This window comes from Triticum urartu, chromosome 5 (genome assembly GCF_003073215.2).
Source record: "Triticum urartu cultivar G1812 chromosome 5, Tu2.1, whole genome shotgun sequence".
Taxonomy (NCBI): Eukaryota; Viridiplantae; Streptophyta; class Magnoliopsida; order Poales; family Poaceae; genus Triticum; species Triticum urartu.
The window spans coordinates 52,612,186-52,629,593 of NC_053026.1; the positions used below are offsets into that span (position 1 = coordinate 52,612,186).

Genomic DNA, 17,408 nt, shown 5'->3' on the forward strand with positions numbered 1-17,408 from the left:
CAAGCAAATGACTAAGGAGTTAGTCATGAGGTGATGTATTATGGAACGAGTAAACAGACTTGCCGGTAACGAGATTGAACTAGGTATAAAGATACTGATGATCGAATCTCGGGCAAGTAACATACCGATGGACAAAGGGAATTACGTACGTTGTCATAACGGTTCGACCGATAAAGATCTTCGTAGAATATGTAGGAGCCAATGTGGGCATCCAGGTTTCGCTATTGGTTATTGATCGGAGAGGTGTCTCGGTCATGTATACATAGTTCTCGAACTCGTAGGGTCCGCACAATAACGTTCGATGACGATATGGTATTATATGAGTTATGTGATTTGGTGACCAAATGTTGTTCGGAGTCCCGAATAATATCATGGACATGACGAGGAGTCTCGAAATGGTCGAGAGGTAAATATTGATATATAGGACGATAGTATTCGGACACCGGAAGTGTTTCGGGGGGTACCGGGTACTTATCGGGTCATCGAAAGGGGTTCCGGGCACCCCCGGCAAAAGATATGGGCCTTATGGGCCAAGAGGGGAAACGTACCAGCCACAAGGGGCTGGTGCGCCCCCCATATGGGCCGGCCTAAGGAGGAGAAGGAAAGGGGAGAAGAGAAAGGAAAGTGTGGATTAGGATTCCCACTTCATTCCCTCTCCCCCCTATTTCCTTCCCCCTTGGGGAAACATGGCAAGGGGGCAAGGCAGGGCCCCTAGGGGGCCCGAGACCAGCCCAAGGGCGCGCCCTAGCCTCTCCCCTCCCCTCCCACCTATATATATGTGGGAGGGGGGCGCCTAGCACACACCGGATCAATTGTTAGCCGTGTGCGGCGCCCCCGTCCACGGTTTACACCCTGGTCATATTTCCGTAGTGCTTAGGAAAAGCCATGCGGAGATCACTTCACCGTCACCACGCCGTCGTGCTGACGTAATGTTACACCCTCGATGCGACTATATCTCCCACATGTCGAGGCACGACTTAGAGGCATAATCGCATTGAAGGCATATGTCGCAAGTTAGGCAATCTTCACAACATCCCATGTAATATAGATAATAAAAGGGGAGAAAACATAGTTGGCTTACACTCGCCACGTCAATCAAGTACATAAATAACATTACATCATCCAAACACTCATGGCCCGACTACGGCGCCAAAATAAAAGATAACCCAACATGCGACACGGTCCCGATCACCCCCAACTGGGCACCACTACTGATCATCAGGAAAGGAAACATAGTAACGTTGGGAGTCTTCGTCGAACTCCCACTTGAGCTCGAGCGCGTCACCTGGAGCGGAATCATCAGGCCCTGCATCTAGTGTAATAGTAATCTATGAGCCACAGGGACTCAGCAATCTCGCACCCTCGCGATCAAGACTATTTAAGCTTTTAGGTAAGGCAAGGTAAATATATGAGGAGCTGCAGCAAGCGACTAGCAAATATGGTGGCTATCCTGTTCGCAAAAGAGAGCGAGAAGAGGAGGCAAAGCGCAAGCGAGAAACTAGAGAACAACCTGCGCAAGCATTACTCCAACACCGTGTCCACTTCCCGGACTCCGCCGAGAAGAGGCCATCACGGCAACACACTCAGTTGATTCATTTTAATTAAATTAAGGTTCAAGTTATCTACAACCGGACATTAACAAATTCCCATCTGCCCATAACCGCGGGCACGGCTTTCGAAAGTTCAAATCCCTGCAGGGGAGTCCCAACTTAGCCCATGACAAGCTCTCACGATCAACGAAGGAATAGACCTCCTCCCAAGATGTTCCGATCAGACTCGGTATCTCGGTTCTTCAAGACACTTCGACAGGTTAAAACAAGACCAGCAACACCGCCCGAATGTGCCGGCAAATCCCGATAGGAGCTGCACATATCTCGTTCTCAGGGCACACTCAGATAGGTCAAGCTACGAGTAAAACCAACCCTCGAGTTTCCCCGAGGTGGCCTCGCAGGCTGCCTGGTTCGGACCAACACTCAGAGGAGCACTGGCCCGGGGGGGTTTAAAATAAGATGATCCTCGGGCTCCGGAAACCCAAGGGAAAAGAGGCTAGGTGGCAAATGGTAAAACCAAGGTTGGGCATTGCTGGAAAAGCTTTAATCAAGGCGAACTATCAAGGGGTTCCCATTATAACCCAACCGCGTAAGGAACGCAAAAATCCGGGAACATAACACCGATATGACGGAAACTAGGGCAGCAAGAGTGGAACAAAACACTAGGCGAGAGGCCGAGCCTTCCACCCTTTACCAAGTATATAGATGCATTAAGATAACATGGCAATATAATGATATCCCAACAAGTAAATAAATGTTCCAACAAGGAACAACCTTCAATCTTCACCTGCAACTAGCAACGCTATAAGAGGGGCTGAGCAAAGCGGTAACATAGCCAATCAATGGTTTGCTAGGACATGGTGGGTTATAGGTTTGACATGGCAATTTGGGAGGCTAGAAAGCAAGTGGTAGGCATCGTAGCATTGGCATAGCAAAAGAGCGAGCAATCTAGCAAAGCAAAAATAGTAGTGATTTCGAGGGTATGATCATCTTGCCTGCATAGTTGTCAGAGTTGACTGGATCCTTGAAAGCAAACTCAACGGGCTCCTCGTTAGCGAACTCGTCTCTCGGCTCTACTCAAACAAGACAAACAAGCAACAAGGACACAATCAACCACGTGCAAACTCAAGCAACATGATGCAAAGATGGTATGCTATGCGGGATGCAATATGCAAGATTGACAAGGAACGCATGATCCTGGCCTCAACTTGGGAATCCAAGTGCGCCACTGGAAAGATGAGATGATATCGCTTGAAAACGATATAAAGAATGCCGGAATCGGAGTTACGGTTTGGAAATGGCAAGCGATTCAAATATGACACCGGTCTGCGATTTACAGCAAGTAGCCATCTAAATGCAATGAGATGAACATGCTACAGCACCCAAACATGACAACAAAATACATGGCAGGGATGCATTCAAGATGCTTAACAAAAGTATAGCACTGAGCTACGGCCAATTCATCCATTAACAGGTTCAAACAAGCATGGCAAAAATGCATATGGCAAACAGATCTCAGACTTAGTGAAATTAACACTTGTTTGGAATTTCAGATCAGGTAGCACTCTTCGGAGCAACAAAACTACATGCTACAGGACCTGAACCTGGCAAAGTAAAGCATGCCATGGAGCTACTCAAAGAGCTTAACAAAAGTCCCTTAGTGACCTTGAGCCAAAAGGGATCAGAAAATACAATTGCAAGCATGTGAACATGGCAAGAACATAATCAGTTCTCAAACTTAGTGAAAACTGGAGCATGCTGAAAACAGATATCATGTAGGCATGTTTACGAGCTCGGTGCACTCACTACGGAGCAAGTCATGATAATCTAAGCATACACCCATCAAGAATACACAAAATGCAAGCTAGACATGGCAAGAAAAAAGGCATAGCAAGCACGGATCAACTACAACGTCATCGGCAAAATCTCTAACAAGTAGACAATCTGCCCAGATTCACAAAGTAGCAAAAGTAGAGCTCGATTGACTCAAGCTAGGGTGCTCCATAATTGCAAACAAAGGCATGGATGGATAGAGCACTACCATATTAACAAAACATCCTTACTGATCATCCTCAAAAGAGGCACGGATCACTAGGAAACAACATGAACATATGGCCATATGAGATAAACAGCTCAAGGACTTAGTGGAAATGCTAAGTCGCTGAAATCAGCTTTACCAAGTGTCTCACTTTGCAAGCTTGTGCTAGTCACCACACACATCACAAAAATACATGGGTTGCACCTCTGGAAAGAAGACAAAACCCTAAACAAAACATATGTAGAACTCATGGGCATATCATGCACACAATAATCATGGCAAAAATGACAAATATCTAAATGGAGTAGCAGATCTGGCAATTATCTCAAGTAGCCCTCTTCTAACAGCATTTCGAGCATCAAGATGAACTCAAATGAAAAAGATGCAATGGAATGAAATGATGTACTCTCTGAGATGAACATTTTGATATGCTATATGCCAAAAACGGAGTTAAGGATGCGGAGATACGACACAATGAACAGGAGCATATGGACTAGGGTTTCGGGCAAAAAGTCAACCCGAGACAAATCCGGATCTGAGATCTGCACGCTTTTCAAGGTTTGCCGGAAATGGGGGGTGGTCGCCGGAGTTGAGGAGCTTGCCGGAGCGAGGAGGCGAGGCGGTGGTCGGAGGAGGTCGCCGGACGGCGGCGGGGCGGTGAGCACCGGGCGGCGGGGCGGCGAGCACCGGGCGGCGGGGCGGCGATGACCGGCGATGGCGGCACGGTGGCGCCGGGCGGAGGCGGGTGGAGGCGGCGGCGCGCTCCGGCCGGGTGGGGTCGGGCGGCGCCTCGGGCGCGAGGAGGCGGGGCGAGGGAGCGGGCCGCGGGGGCCGGCTCCGGGCTCCCGGGCCGTGCGGCGGCGGGGACAGGCGATGTGGGCGCGACGCCACGTGGTGCGCGCGGGTTGGCGGCGGCGGAAGCGTCCGGCCCGGACGGACGTGTCCGGCCGGCGTGGAGACGATTTTTTTAGGGTTTTGGACGAGGGGGATCCGGATTTTTCGAGGAAGACCTATTTATAGGCATAGAGGGAGCTAGGAGAGTCCAAATGAGGTGTGGTTTTTGGCCACGCGATCGTGATCGAACGATCTAGATGATGGAGAAGGATTAGGTGGGTTTCGGGCCAAATTGGAGGGGTGTTGGGCTGCAACACACACGAGGCCTTTTCGGTCCCTCGGTTAACCGTTAGAGTATCAAACGAAGTCCAAATGGTACGAAACTTGACAGGCGGCCTACCGGTAGTAAACCAAGGCCGCTTGGCAAGTCTCGGTCCAATCCGGAAATGTTAAATCCCCACACACGAAAGAAAGGTAGAAATGACCACCGGAGGAGAACGAAGCGCCGGAATGCAAAACGGACAACGGGAAAAATGCTCGAATGCATGAGATGAACATGTATGCAAATGCAATGCACATGATGACATGATATGAGATGCATGACAACGACAACAACACACGGAGACAAAGACCCGAACCCGAGAAAGTAAAATAACTTAACGCCGGAAACGGCAAGAGTTGGAGTACAAATTGGGAAAGTCATATCTGGGGTGTTACACGTAACTCAACTACTACCTCGACGTCTTGCTGGATCAAGAAGGCAAGGAACGTCACTGAGCTGAACGTGTGCAGAACGCGGAGGTGCCATGCGTTCGGTACTTGATCGGCTGAAGCATGAAGAAGTTCGACTACATCAACCGCGTTGTGAAAAGCTTCCGCTTACGGTCTACAAGGGTACGTAGACACACTCTCCCCCTCGTTGCTATGCATCTCCATGGATAGATCATTGCGTGTGCATAGAATTTTTTTTTTGTTTTCCATGCAATGTTTCCCAACAGATTTCATGCCCCTCTAGACCGTATTCTGAACATAGTATCATCTGAAATTCCATACTTTATTGAATAAATAGCAAAGTATTGATCTAAAAAAGACATGTTTTGAGATTTTGAATAGCCACATAAATCATCCACCCTAGAGAAAGAATGTAGTAAAATATGTTAACCTTCGAAGTGTTCCATCTTTTTTTCTGAAAACTGTTTGACTGTTGTGGCGGAAGTTGTGAAAGGTATAGTGGATATTTCTAAGCAGGTGCCCGATCTAGAGTATTTGGGGCTACTGGTTCCCAATGGGAGAATGCACAAAGGGAGGTTTGAATATTTGCCGACAAGTTTGAGTAAGAGGCTTCTTGACTGGAGTGAGCAGTCTATGTCTTCTGGTATAACAAGGAAATTTTGATGACTTAACTCGAATGATGTGACAATATTGGCGGAGAGTGAAGAAAGGAACGAAGAAGATGACATGGCTCAACTGGGACACAATGATGCTTCCCAAGTCCAAAGGTGGCATGCATTTAATGTGGCACTTCTTGATAAACAAGCTTGGTGTCTAATTGATGCCACACAAAATTAGTGTGCGCATATACTAGAAAAATATATTATCCAGATGGTAATCTTTTGGATATAATGTTGACTGAGAATTCATCTGTAGTGTGAAAAGGTATTGAATATGGTCTTGAGCTCCTAAAAAGGGTGTAATATGAAGGGTTGGGATTTGGGAACGGTGCTTCAATCAAAACATGGAGGGATGCATGGATTCCATGAGCCCCTCTTTCAGACCAATTACACCAAAATGCAATTGTGGACTTAATTATGTAGCTGGTTTTCTTAATGAGCATGGTGCATGGGATTTTCAATTGTTGAGTGAGCACTTCTGGTCAATGGATATTCATGAAATACTTAAGATTTGAACTTTTCCTAGTCAGTTCCAAAATTTTGTTGTGTGGCAGCTGGAATGTAGTGGACAACTTTTTGTCTGTAGTGCTTACCAGCTTGCCATGGCCGAGCATGATGAGGAGTTTACGGGAGGTGTGTCGGGTCTTCATCTCGATGGTGACAAAAAGCTATGGAGCTTGATATGGCGAGTTGTGGTTTCGTATAAGATGAAAATTATGGCATGGAAAAGCATGTACTGGGGCGTTGGCAACTTCAAAGGGTAAACAAACTCGTCGCCTATAGACTACTGCTAGCTGTTTCTTGTGTGGTGTCGAGGAAGAAACAACAATTACATGCGTTGGTTACATGCAAATCAAGAGAACATATGAAGAACCGTCTTCTCTCCCTCCTTAGGAAAAGGAGATCTAGGTAGAGGAGGTAGAAAATAATAGATATCGTCTATTCTATTAACTAGTCATCAAAAAGCAACCTATATCGAGGTCAAGTTTGATAGGGTGAAGTGGACTATTAGATCCCTGGCTTACCATTAGAAAGAAAGCTTAGCCGCCGACGTCAATGTGTTAAGCACATAGGATATATTCGGCGAAAGTCAGTAAGAAGTAGAGTCAATTCTGAAACTCCAGCATTTAGGCCCGGATAGAATGGGTCCTCAAGCTTAGAATCATTTGGCCTAACCTTTAAGAAAAGTCAGCATCTTTTCATCCGGGTCGTACTAAAGGCAGGTAGACCGAACACACAGCACCTGTCCCAATGACTGGTACACTGACGGTGGCTTATTGGTTCCTTCCTCTCTTCCATCCTAAAGTCTTACTTTCCTTGATGCCTTAGTTTACTTGATGCCTGATTCATTCCTCCCTATATTCAATCTCTCGTGCCATATTCTTTTTCAGGTTTGACATTACTTCCCTTTCCTATCTTTTTTACTTTTCTCAAGGACGTAAGATTCTTCAAAATCCCTTTCGCAGATCCCTTTGATTCCAGGTTCAGATCCATCTATCTCTTCTCTCCCTTTCTTTGAACCTTTGTTATTCCTTCACAAATAGGACAGGCATGTTTCCCTAGATGAGGGATACTCATCATTATTATGAATAGGTTACTCTATCAAAAACATTCTATCCAATTCCCGGAGTCATTCACTATCATAGTCAGTCTCACCTTCTCTTAGTTGAGGGATACTAACATCGCCATCTACACTGAGGAATATCTGGGATTTCTCAGGGTTCACGAGCATGCCCCCGCCACCACGTTCGATCACGGGAATAAATCCACTTAGATTTATGTGCCTTAAGATGTCTAGAATTTGTGGACGGTCAAGATGATATGGGTCATGCTGTGTTGAAGCTAGAAGGACATTGGTGTCCCATCTTGTATAAAGAACACCTTCATACCGGTGTAGGACCTCCCTATCGAATTGATGTTGGAAAAAGAGATGTAGGAGCACGTCACTCAATTCACCTATCAATGGTATACAATTAGAATGAGGAATTTGGAGGTTAGTGTCGGCATTATATATCGGGAGAGATATAAATTCCTTTAAGATGTGGGAAATCACTCCCAGATTGTGTGGACACTTTAATGTATTCCATAGACGTTCCGTAGAAACATACCGGATATTGTGACTCAAATCCACACAGACTATTTTATCTACACCACTTTGACCATCCCAGAACCTCTCGTGGAAACCCAACATTTCATTATAATGAGTTAATCTAGGCTGAAGATTGTTTCTTATCACTAGAAACTCCCACATTAAGATATTCGCTAATGCTTTCAAAAGTAGTACATCTGCTGAAAGGGATGGGGCAGCCATACAAGGCCAATCACCAGCATTGATGAGTGGGCGCCTGGCACAACAATACCCAAGCTCATCTTGCCTTTCAAGAGTGAAATGTTCTTGCAAAGTCAGACCACCCCTACCATATTTATAGGTTTTGTATACCAATTTGGGATGAAATGAAGAATAACCTTCGTGTATATGCGACACCATGGTATCGATTGATGCGGGTAAGACGCCCCGCTCTCTCCACATATCATTCGAATTATAGAGTCTCATGACCTCATTAATCAATTGAAGTTTCCTAAAACCACCATTATGAAATCTCATAAGAAAAGTGATGTTAAGATTACTTCCGGATCCAATTCCATCCATTTTTGTTGAGGCAATTCTGACTTGTTCATCGGGAAGTGATCTAGCTCCTGAGATATATGACATTCTTTATCCTTATCTTTTCCTGGTCTTCACGGCTCGAATCTACAATCTACACCTCTCCAAACACAATATCTTGAGTACCCGGAGAAGTTCTCTTTGTCTTCGAGCTTTTATTCCTCAATCCACTTATTCGTTCCCTTCTTTCATATACCTCCCCACCAATAGATAGAGACAAATGGGAATAACCGAACCACGTCTACAAAATGCCAGTACCATGCAGCTGCTTCAAAGCCAACGTGATGCTTCTTGGTCAGATGACCAAGATATTGGCGAATACCACATACGATCAAGAAAAGAGTACCTATAATCACATGAAAACCATGAAAGCCAGTTGCTAAGAAAAAGGTAGAACCATAAATACTATCCGAAATAGTGGAGGGTGCTTGGTAATATTCCATTCCTTGAAAGCCAGTGGATACTAGAGCCAGTGAAACGGTTGCTACTAAAGCGTAAACTGCTCGTTTTTCCTTCCCCGCGAGTATAGCATGATGAGCCCAAGTTACGGCAGCTCCGGATGAAGGGAGAATAGGGGTATTAAGAAGAGGGATTTCCCAAGGATCTAAAACCCCAATCCCTTTTGGGGGCCAAATACCTCCGATCTCTACCGTAGGTGCCAAAGAAGAATGAGAAGAAGCCCAAAAAAAAGCAAAAAGGAACATAACCTCCGAGACTATGAAGAGAATAGAACCATATCGAGGTCCTAATTGTACAGCTTTTGTATGATGCCCTTCCAACGTGGATTCACGTAGAACATCCCGCCACCATACGAACATGGTATAAAGGAGAAATATTAGGCCCAAACTGAGAAGTGTTGCACCCCCTTGAAATGAGTGCATGTACATCACACCTCCTACGGTGGTTGCCAAAGCTCCGAGTGAACCCGAAATAGGCCATGGACTTGGATCTACCAAATGATAAGAATGCCTCTGAGATTCAATCATAAACCACTTTGCCCCGGTTGTATGTAAACCCCCCTTCACCCCCATCCCCTAAAGTGGTAAAGAAGGAGGCTCTTTTTTGTCTCATTAGGACAAACAAATAGGAAGGGATAGTTCTTTCATTGCATTGATAGAAGTGAGACTATCAAAAGATCTCTCTATTATTTAGAGAAAAGAGTTGGCGTGGGTTCTACCAACGAAACGAAGAAGTTTTTGATTGGATAAACAGCGTATAATGATAGACACTTCTATAAGGCACAACACGAAACTTGCATGTCCGTTGACACCCAAAGAGAAACTCGTCGACATGGGTATTGATTGCCTGCTATGCACTCTTGACAGCTTTTCATATGTGACGCCGAACATGGTCATCTTGTTGGTTTGGCGCACTTGGCAGCTGAGGAATGATATGGCACATGGGGATGAGGTTCCTCCGGTGATGTCCTATGTTGACTTCTTATGGAGCGTAGAATCTCGACTTAGGAGATTATGAGGGGAAGATGTCAATGATGATTGATACGATGTGGCCGAGGCCGTTACTATCCCCAACACTCGTATGCCCGCGCCGCTGGCTAATTGGGCGACACTTTGAGTTGATGTGTCTTTTTTCTTAATCGGATGGCAAAAATGCTACATGTATAGTTCTTCGATGCCGTGATAGAAGCGGGATTTTTGCTGTTTATAGATACATGTTCGACTATGATGATGCACTTGAGGAGAGATGCATGCAATAATGCAAGGTATGAAGCTGATCATACAATATACAGATCTTCGTCTCATTGTTCAGTCGGACTTGGCGCTGTCATTTTTTTGTTTTGACCGCTCGCCGTGTAGAACACAGACCACCTTGGCGAGGCGAGAATACCATCGACCATCACGCCAACGGACGGCGCGCGCCTCTCCCGTGACGTGCACCCGCAAATCTGGGCCGTCCATCCGCCCAACAACAAGAGGACGATCGCCTCTCCTCTCAGATCGTATCGGTATCGCACCCGCAGGCAGTCAGGCCCCACCCACAGACAGACGGACCTCTCCCCCCTTCTCGTCTCCCATGGCGGAAGCCGACGCCCAAACCCAGAGCAACGCGCACTCCTCCTCGCCGCCGGCGGAGGCGTCGGGCGAGCCGATCCGGCCGCCCCAGGTCAGCACCCTTCTCCTCGTCCCTTCGATTTCACGCGTTCTTCTTTTCGTCCGTGCCCAGCGCGTGGAGCTGTGGCGTAGCGGGAGGGCGGGTCCTTGCCCCCACGGCGCTCAGATTCAGGGCGTGCTCGTGTTCTCGAGACGGAATTAGTGGGTTCCGAGGCGTGATTCCGTGGGGAAGGCTGGCGGTGCCCTGGGGAAATCTCCGCCCCTTTTGGGTCGTTCCGCCGGCGATCCGGTCAAGGTTTCGTTGCTGGCTTGCAGCTGATGCAGGAGTTAAAGCTCGTTTTGGCCTTGTCTTTGTTGGATTTGACTCTCCCTGTGATAGTTTTAGCGCCTACCAGTACTATTGGGAACTCAAGATTCGAGGGAGCACTTTGTGCTGAATGCCTTAACCTGTCTTTATACACGCTGTTTTTGTTTTAAGTTTTGACAACATCATGTGTCTGTAGTATGCTGGCTTGTGGTGATATTTGACCTTGTTTCCGCGTGTTATAATGCAGGTAGGCGCTCCAAGTGCTGCTTCTCCCACGTTTCCACTCATGTACCCGATGCTCGTGCCAGGGATGTTCTCCCAGCAGGGTATGGATGATCAGGCTCAGGGTCCAGGGATATATGCCATACAGGAGAATCAGTTCATGGGGGCGATGGGAGGTTACGCTCCAAAGACATTCATACCGCTCGCTTACAATATACCAACGTGAGTTGCTTGCTCCTGACGGTAGTCATCTCTGTCGAAGTCATCATGTGATCATATAACCTCACAAGCGGCATGCTGTTGAATTTTTTTGAAACGGTTACGATGGAATGTGCAATTAGTGATAAGTGGTTTGCAAGATCTATCTTGAGATCCATATGCTTAATCTGTTGACTTCCATACATGTTTTCAGAACAAAAGCAGATCTGTGCCAATAGAACAGAATAAAATTTCATGTTTAAGGGGGACAGTGGCTAGCTGAGAGATTCATGAAATGATTGAGCTTTGTTTAAGCATTGTTTAGTGCTCAACCCTGCCAATTCGGGCATGTACAAAAATATCCTCAGTTTTCATAAAGAATCGGAGGCAACGTGTAAACTTCAGGGTCTTTCTTATAGTACAGGTTCTATTCTGCTATAGCACATATAATGGTTTCACTGTAGAATAGACATAAGCCATAATAACATGACTCCCAAAATAGCGGACATCTTTTGCGTTAATTACAGTGGTGCTTTTCATAAATCATTAATTGCTTTAGAGTTTTAGCAGCATTGCAATATCCCATTTGCTCAAGTAAATTTACTTGAACCTTTCTTAAGTATTGCCTTTGAAGACACACCTGCATATACGAGAGGTTTCATGAAGATGAACTCTTTCGTTGATAGGTTGGCAAAGCCTATGCAGTTCTCAACTATGTTAAATTGTCTTCTTATCCTGATCCAGGGATATCTGTGACCAGTTAAAAGCACCTTGTATTCTCTTTACTTATTTCTTCCATTGTTTTCTGTTAAAAGTGAAAGCGTCGGGGCATTGGCTGGTGAAGAGCAAGGACAGGATGCTAGGCAGCAAAATGGCCCTCAAAGACAAGTTGTTGTGAGGAGGTTTCACTTTGCTTTTCAGCTTGACCTGGCTCTGATCATCAAGTTAGCAGCAGTGGTCTTTTTGTTTAGCCAAGAAGGATCAAAACAAAGGCTGTTTCTTCTCATATTGTTTGCGTCCATGATTTACCTGTGAGTTCTTGGCTTGTTTTGACTTCGATGCTTCATTGCTTGTTATATTCTTGTATAGCCTCTCTTTTGTTGCTAGATAACCATGGGGTTTCATTTCTTCCAGATATCAAACTGGAGCGATTACACCTTTCTTAAGATGGCTCCAGCGGGCAGGAGGTGTGGCCGCTCGTCCGCCACAGGCTCCTGCTAACCGTGCTCCTGTGGCTGCTCAGAATGATGGCAACGATCAACCACCTGGTAGCCATCCTTTACTCTCCATAAGCTGCCACTATGCACTTTATGTGTTGTATTTCAAATACCAGATCCACTCCTGTGAATCTCTAAACACAACCATAATATTATAATTATCCTTTTCACCACTATCACTTCAGTGGAGGTTGATACTTGTTTCTATATGGTTTGCAAGGCAGAAAGTTTCCTAGCACTTGCATGAACTAAAGTTGTATAAATATCACAAAGTGGCCATCGGTAGCACCAATAAATAGGACGGATGTGGAAGTTATCTTGTCATGCAGCCCCCTTGGCTCATGAAATGATATTTCTTGCTGCAATATGTTAGATATTCTCTGATTGTCAGGCATTTACTCCAGTTACTAATATCTTTATTATAACAAGGGGCACCAATGATCGATATATGTTTCATTTAGTTGGCAGTATCGATGTAATTAATTCGTATATCAATTCACTGTCTGCATCTCAGGTGGAAACCTCGCAGATCCTGCAAACCCTGACCAAGCCGCGGAGAACCAGGAACCAGGAGCAGCAGCGGGCAACGAGAACCAGCCAGGTGCAGAGGGAGAAGCAAACCGGCGCAGCTGGCTCGGCGGCATCTTGAAAGAGGTCCAGCTGGTCGTTGTAGGGTTCGTCGCGTCGCTTCTTCCTGGTTTTCAGCACAATGACTAGGTGAAAGTCTTCCCGTGGCGGAATCGAATATTGGCACCGTAACTGTTTGTTGTGACATAGGGAGGAGGAACAAGCAAAGGATATATATAAAGCGGGTTGAAATAAGACTTGTGTTGCATATGCTTGTTATAAGATTGACTGAATGCAGTGCTGTTGTACATCTTGTTTCCGTTTCAAGTGCTCTAGTTCTCTTTGATCTTTCATCTGGTATATGAAGTATGAACTTCTTGAACCTACGGGCATCCGTGGCGCAGCTATCGTCACTCAAAGAACATGTAAGTAATTCATTTTTTATTATATGGTGAATGAAGATTACAGATATGAGTTCCGGAGCGCTGTACTTGTGGTATGCATTTACGATCTTCATTTTATGAGTTGCAACCTATCTATGACAAAATTGCAAGTTGCACCTGAAATCTGGTGATGGTGGATGATGGTTTTTTGTCCTTTAACGACGGTCCATGCTCTGTGACGCTATATGGTAGGAGTACTTTGCTAAGAACTCATTTCACTTTGGAATTATCGCCTGCCATTGACTCTTCGATCCGTCCATGTTCTCTTAAGCTAGTTTTGCACGAAGAGTTAACATCACACATGACAGGCATGCTGACTTTGCTTCCTTAGGGCAACTTCAACGTGCCGACGCATTTTATCCGTGCTCGTTTGTTTGGTTCAAAATGGACACAAATCGCGGCCCAAAACACACTGACATAAATGGATGAGCATTCGTTTTTTGTCCGCTTGCGACCCATTTCAGGCCTAAATTTTGGCCGGGTTTGCGACGGCGTGGACGCACGCAACTGAAGGAAATATGCCCTAGAGGCAATAATAAAGTTATTATTTATTTCCTTATATCATGATAAATGCTTATTATTCATGCTACAATTGTATTAACCGGAAACATAATACATGTGTGAATACATAGACAAACAGAGTGTCACTAGTATGCCTCTACTTGACTAGCTTGTTAATCAAAGATGATTATGTTTCCTAACCATGGACAAAGAGTTGTTATTTGATTAACGGGATCACATCATTAGGTGAATGATCTGATTGACATGACCCATTCCATTAGCTTAGCACCCGATCGTTTAGTATGTTGCTATTGCTTTCTTCATGACTTATACATGTTCCTATGACTATGAGATTATGCAACTCCCGTTTACCGGAGGAACACTTTGTGTGCTACCAAACGTCACAACGTAACTGGGTGATTATAAAGGTGCTCTACAGGTGTCTCCAAAGATACATGTTGGATTGGCGTATTTCGAGATTAGGATTTATCACTCCGATTGTCGGAGAGGTATCTCTGGGCCCTCTCGGTAATGCACATCACATAAGCCTTGCAGGCATTGCAACTAATGAGTTAGTTGTGAGATGATGTATTACGGAACGAGTAAAGAGACTTGCCGGTAACGAGATTGAACTAGGTATTGAGATACCGACGATCGAATCTCGGGCAAGTAACATACCGATGACAAAGGGAACAACGTATGTTGTTATGCGGTCTGACCGATAAAGATCTTCGTAGAATATGTAGGAGCCAATATGGGCATCCAGGTCCCGCTATTGGTTATTGACCGGAGACGTGTCTCGGTCATGTCTACATTGTTCTCGAACCCGTAGGGTCCGCACGCTTAAGGTTTCGATAATAGTTATATTATGAGTTTTGATGTACCGAAGGAGTTCGGAGTCCCGGATGAGATCGGGGACATGACGAGGAGTCTCGAAATGGTCGAGACGTAAAAATCGATATATTGGACGACTATATTCGGACATCGAAAAGGTTCCGAGTGATTCGAGTATTTTTCGGAATATCAGAGAGTTACGGGAATTCGCCGGGAGAAGTATTGGGCCTTATTGGGCCATACGGGAAAGAGAGAGGGGCTGCCTAGGGCAGGCCGCGCGCGCCCCCAAGGCCTAGTCCGAATTGGACTAGGGGGAGGGGCTGCGCCCCTTCCTTGTTTCATACTCCTACTACATGGAAGGACTCCTAGTTGGACTAGGAAAGGGGAATCCTACTCCCGGTGGGAGTAGGACTCCCCTAGGCGCGCCATAGAGAGGGCCGGCCCTCCCCTCCTCCACTCCTTTATATACGGGGGCAGGGGGCACCCCATAGACACACAAGTTGATCCACGTGATCATATTCTTAGCCGTGTGCGGCGCCCCCTGCCACCACAGTCCTCGATAATATTGTAGGGGTGCTTAGGCGAAGCCCTGCGACAGTAGTACATCAAGATTGTCACCACGCCGTCGTGCTGACGGAACTCTTCCCCGACACTTTGCTGGATCGGAGTCCGGGGATCGTCATCGAGCTGAACGTGTGCTAGAACTCGAAGGTGCCGTAGTTTCGATGCTTGATCGGTCGGGCCGTGGAGACGTACGACTACATCAACCAAACGCTTCCGTTGTCGATCTACAAGGGTACGTAGATCACACTCTCCCCTCTCGTTGCTATGCATCACCATGATCTTGCGTGTGCGTAGGAAAAATTTGAAATTACTACGTTCCCCAACAGTGGCATCCGAGCCTAGGTTTTATGTGTTGATGTTATATGCACGAGTAGAACACAAGTGAGTTGTGGGCGATATAAGTCATACTGCTTACCAGCATGTCATACTTTGGTTCGACGGTATTGTTGGACGAAGCGGCCCGGACCGACATTACGCGTACGCTTACGCGAGACCGGTTCTCCCGACGTGCTTTGCACATAGGTGGCTTGCGGGTGACAGTTTCTCCAACTTTAGTTGAACCGAGTGTGGCTACGTCCGGTCCTTGCGAAGGTTAAAACAACACCAACTTAACAAACTATCGTTGTGGTTTTGATGCGTAGGTAAGATTGGTTCTTGCTTAAGCCCGTAGCAGCCACGTAAAACTTGCAACAACAAAGTAGAGGACGTCTAACTTGTTTTTGCAGGGCATGTTGTGATGTGATATGGTCAAGACATGATGCTAAATTTTATTGTATGAGATGATCATGTTTTGTAACCGAGTTATCGGCAACTGGCAGGAGCCATATGGTTGTCGCTTTATTGTATGCAATGCAATCGTGCTGTAATGCTTTACTTTATCACTAAGCGGTAGCGATAGTCGTGGAAGCATAAGATTGGCGAGACGACAACGATGCTACGATGGAGATCAAGGTGTCGCGCCGGTGACGATGGTGATCACGACGGTGCTTCGGAGATGGAGATCACAAGCACAAGATGATGGCCATATCATATCACTTATATTGATTGCATGTGATGTTTATCTTTTATGCATCTTATCTTGCTTTGATTGACGGTAGCATTATAAGATGATCTCTCACTAATTATAAGAAGTGTTCTCCCTGAGTATGCACCGTTGCGAAAGTTCTTCGTGCTGAGACACCACGTGATGATCGGGTGTGATAGGCTCTACGTTCAAATACAACGGGTGCAAAACAGTTGCACACGCGGAATACTCAGGTTATACTTGACGAGCCAAGCATATACAGATATGGCCTCGGAACACGGAGACCGAAAGGTCGAGCGTGAATCATATAGTAGATATGATCAACATAGTGATGTTCACCAATGAAACTACTCCATCTCACGTGATGATCGGACATGGTTTAGTTGATTTGGATCACGTAATCACTTAGAGGATTAGAGGGATGTCTATCTAAGTGGGAGTTCTTAAGTAATATGATTAATTGAACTTAAATTTATCATGAACTTAGTCCTGGTAGTATTTTGCAAATCATGTTGTAGATTAATAGCTCGCGTTGTTGCTTCCCTGTGTTTATTTTGATATGTTCCTAGAGAAAATTGTGTTGAAAGATGTTAGTAGCAATGATACGGATTGGATCCGTGATCTGAGGTTTATCCTCATTGCTGCACAGAAGAATCCTTGATGCACCGCTAGGTGACGGGCCTATTGCAGGAGCAGATGCAGACGTTATGAACGTTTGGCTAGCTCAATATGATGACTACTTGATAGTTTAGTGCATCATGCTTAACAGCTTAGAATCGGGACTTCAAAGACGTTTTGAACGTTATGGACCATATGAGATGTTCCATGAGTTGAAGTTAATATTTCAAGCAAATACCCGAGTTGAAAGATATGAAGTCTCCAACAAGTTCTATAGCTAAAAGATGGAGGAGAATCGCTCAATTAGTGAGCATGTGCCCAGATTATCTGAGTACTACAATCGCTTGAATCAAGTGGGAGTTA

General features: G+C 45.7%; 2 protein-coding genes across 2 annotated transcripts; one reads left to right on the top strand and one right to left on the bottom strand.

Moving 5' to 3' along the window:
• Positions 1-8,608: 8,608 nt before the first annotated feature.
• On the bottom strand, positions 8,609-9,677 carry LOC125555622 (cytochrome c oxidase subunit 3). The gene has a single exon (XM_048718515.1). The coding sequence runs from the start codon at positions 9,507-9,509 to the stop codon at positions 8,667-8,669; it is 843 nt and encodes a 280-aa protein (XP_048574472.1). The 5' UTR covers positions 9,510-9,677; the 3' UTR covers positions 8,609-8,666.
• A 742-nt stretch (positions 9,678-10,419) lies between these two features.
• LOC125507844 lies at positions 10,420-13,374 on the top strand. The gene is made up of 5 exons (XM_048672366.1): positions 10,420-10,602; positions 11,105-11,301; positions 12,093-12,308; positions 12,412-12,545; positions 13,009-13,374. Exons 1-5 carry the CDS (start codon positions 10,513-10,515, stop codon positions 13,209-13,211), a joined length of 840 nt encoding a protein of 279 aa, XP_048528323.1. The 5' UTR covers positions 10,420-10,512; the 3' UTR covers positions 13,212-13,374.
• Positions 13,375-17,408: the final 4,034 nt, after the last annotated feature.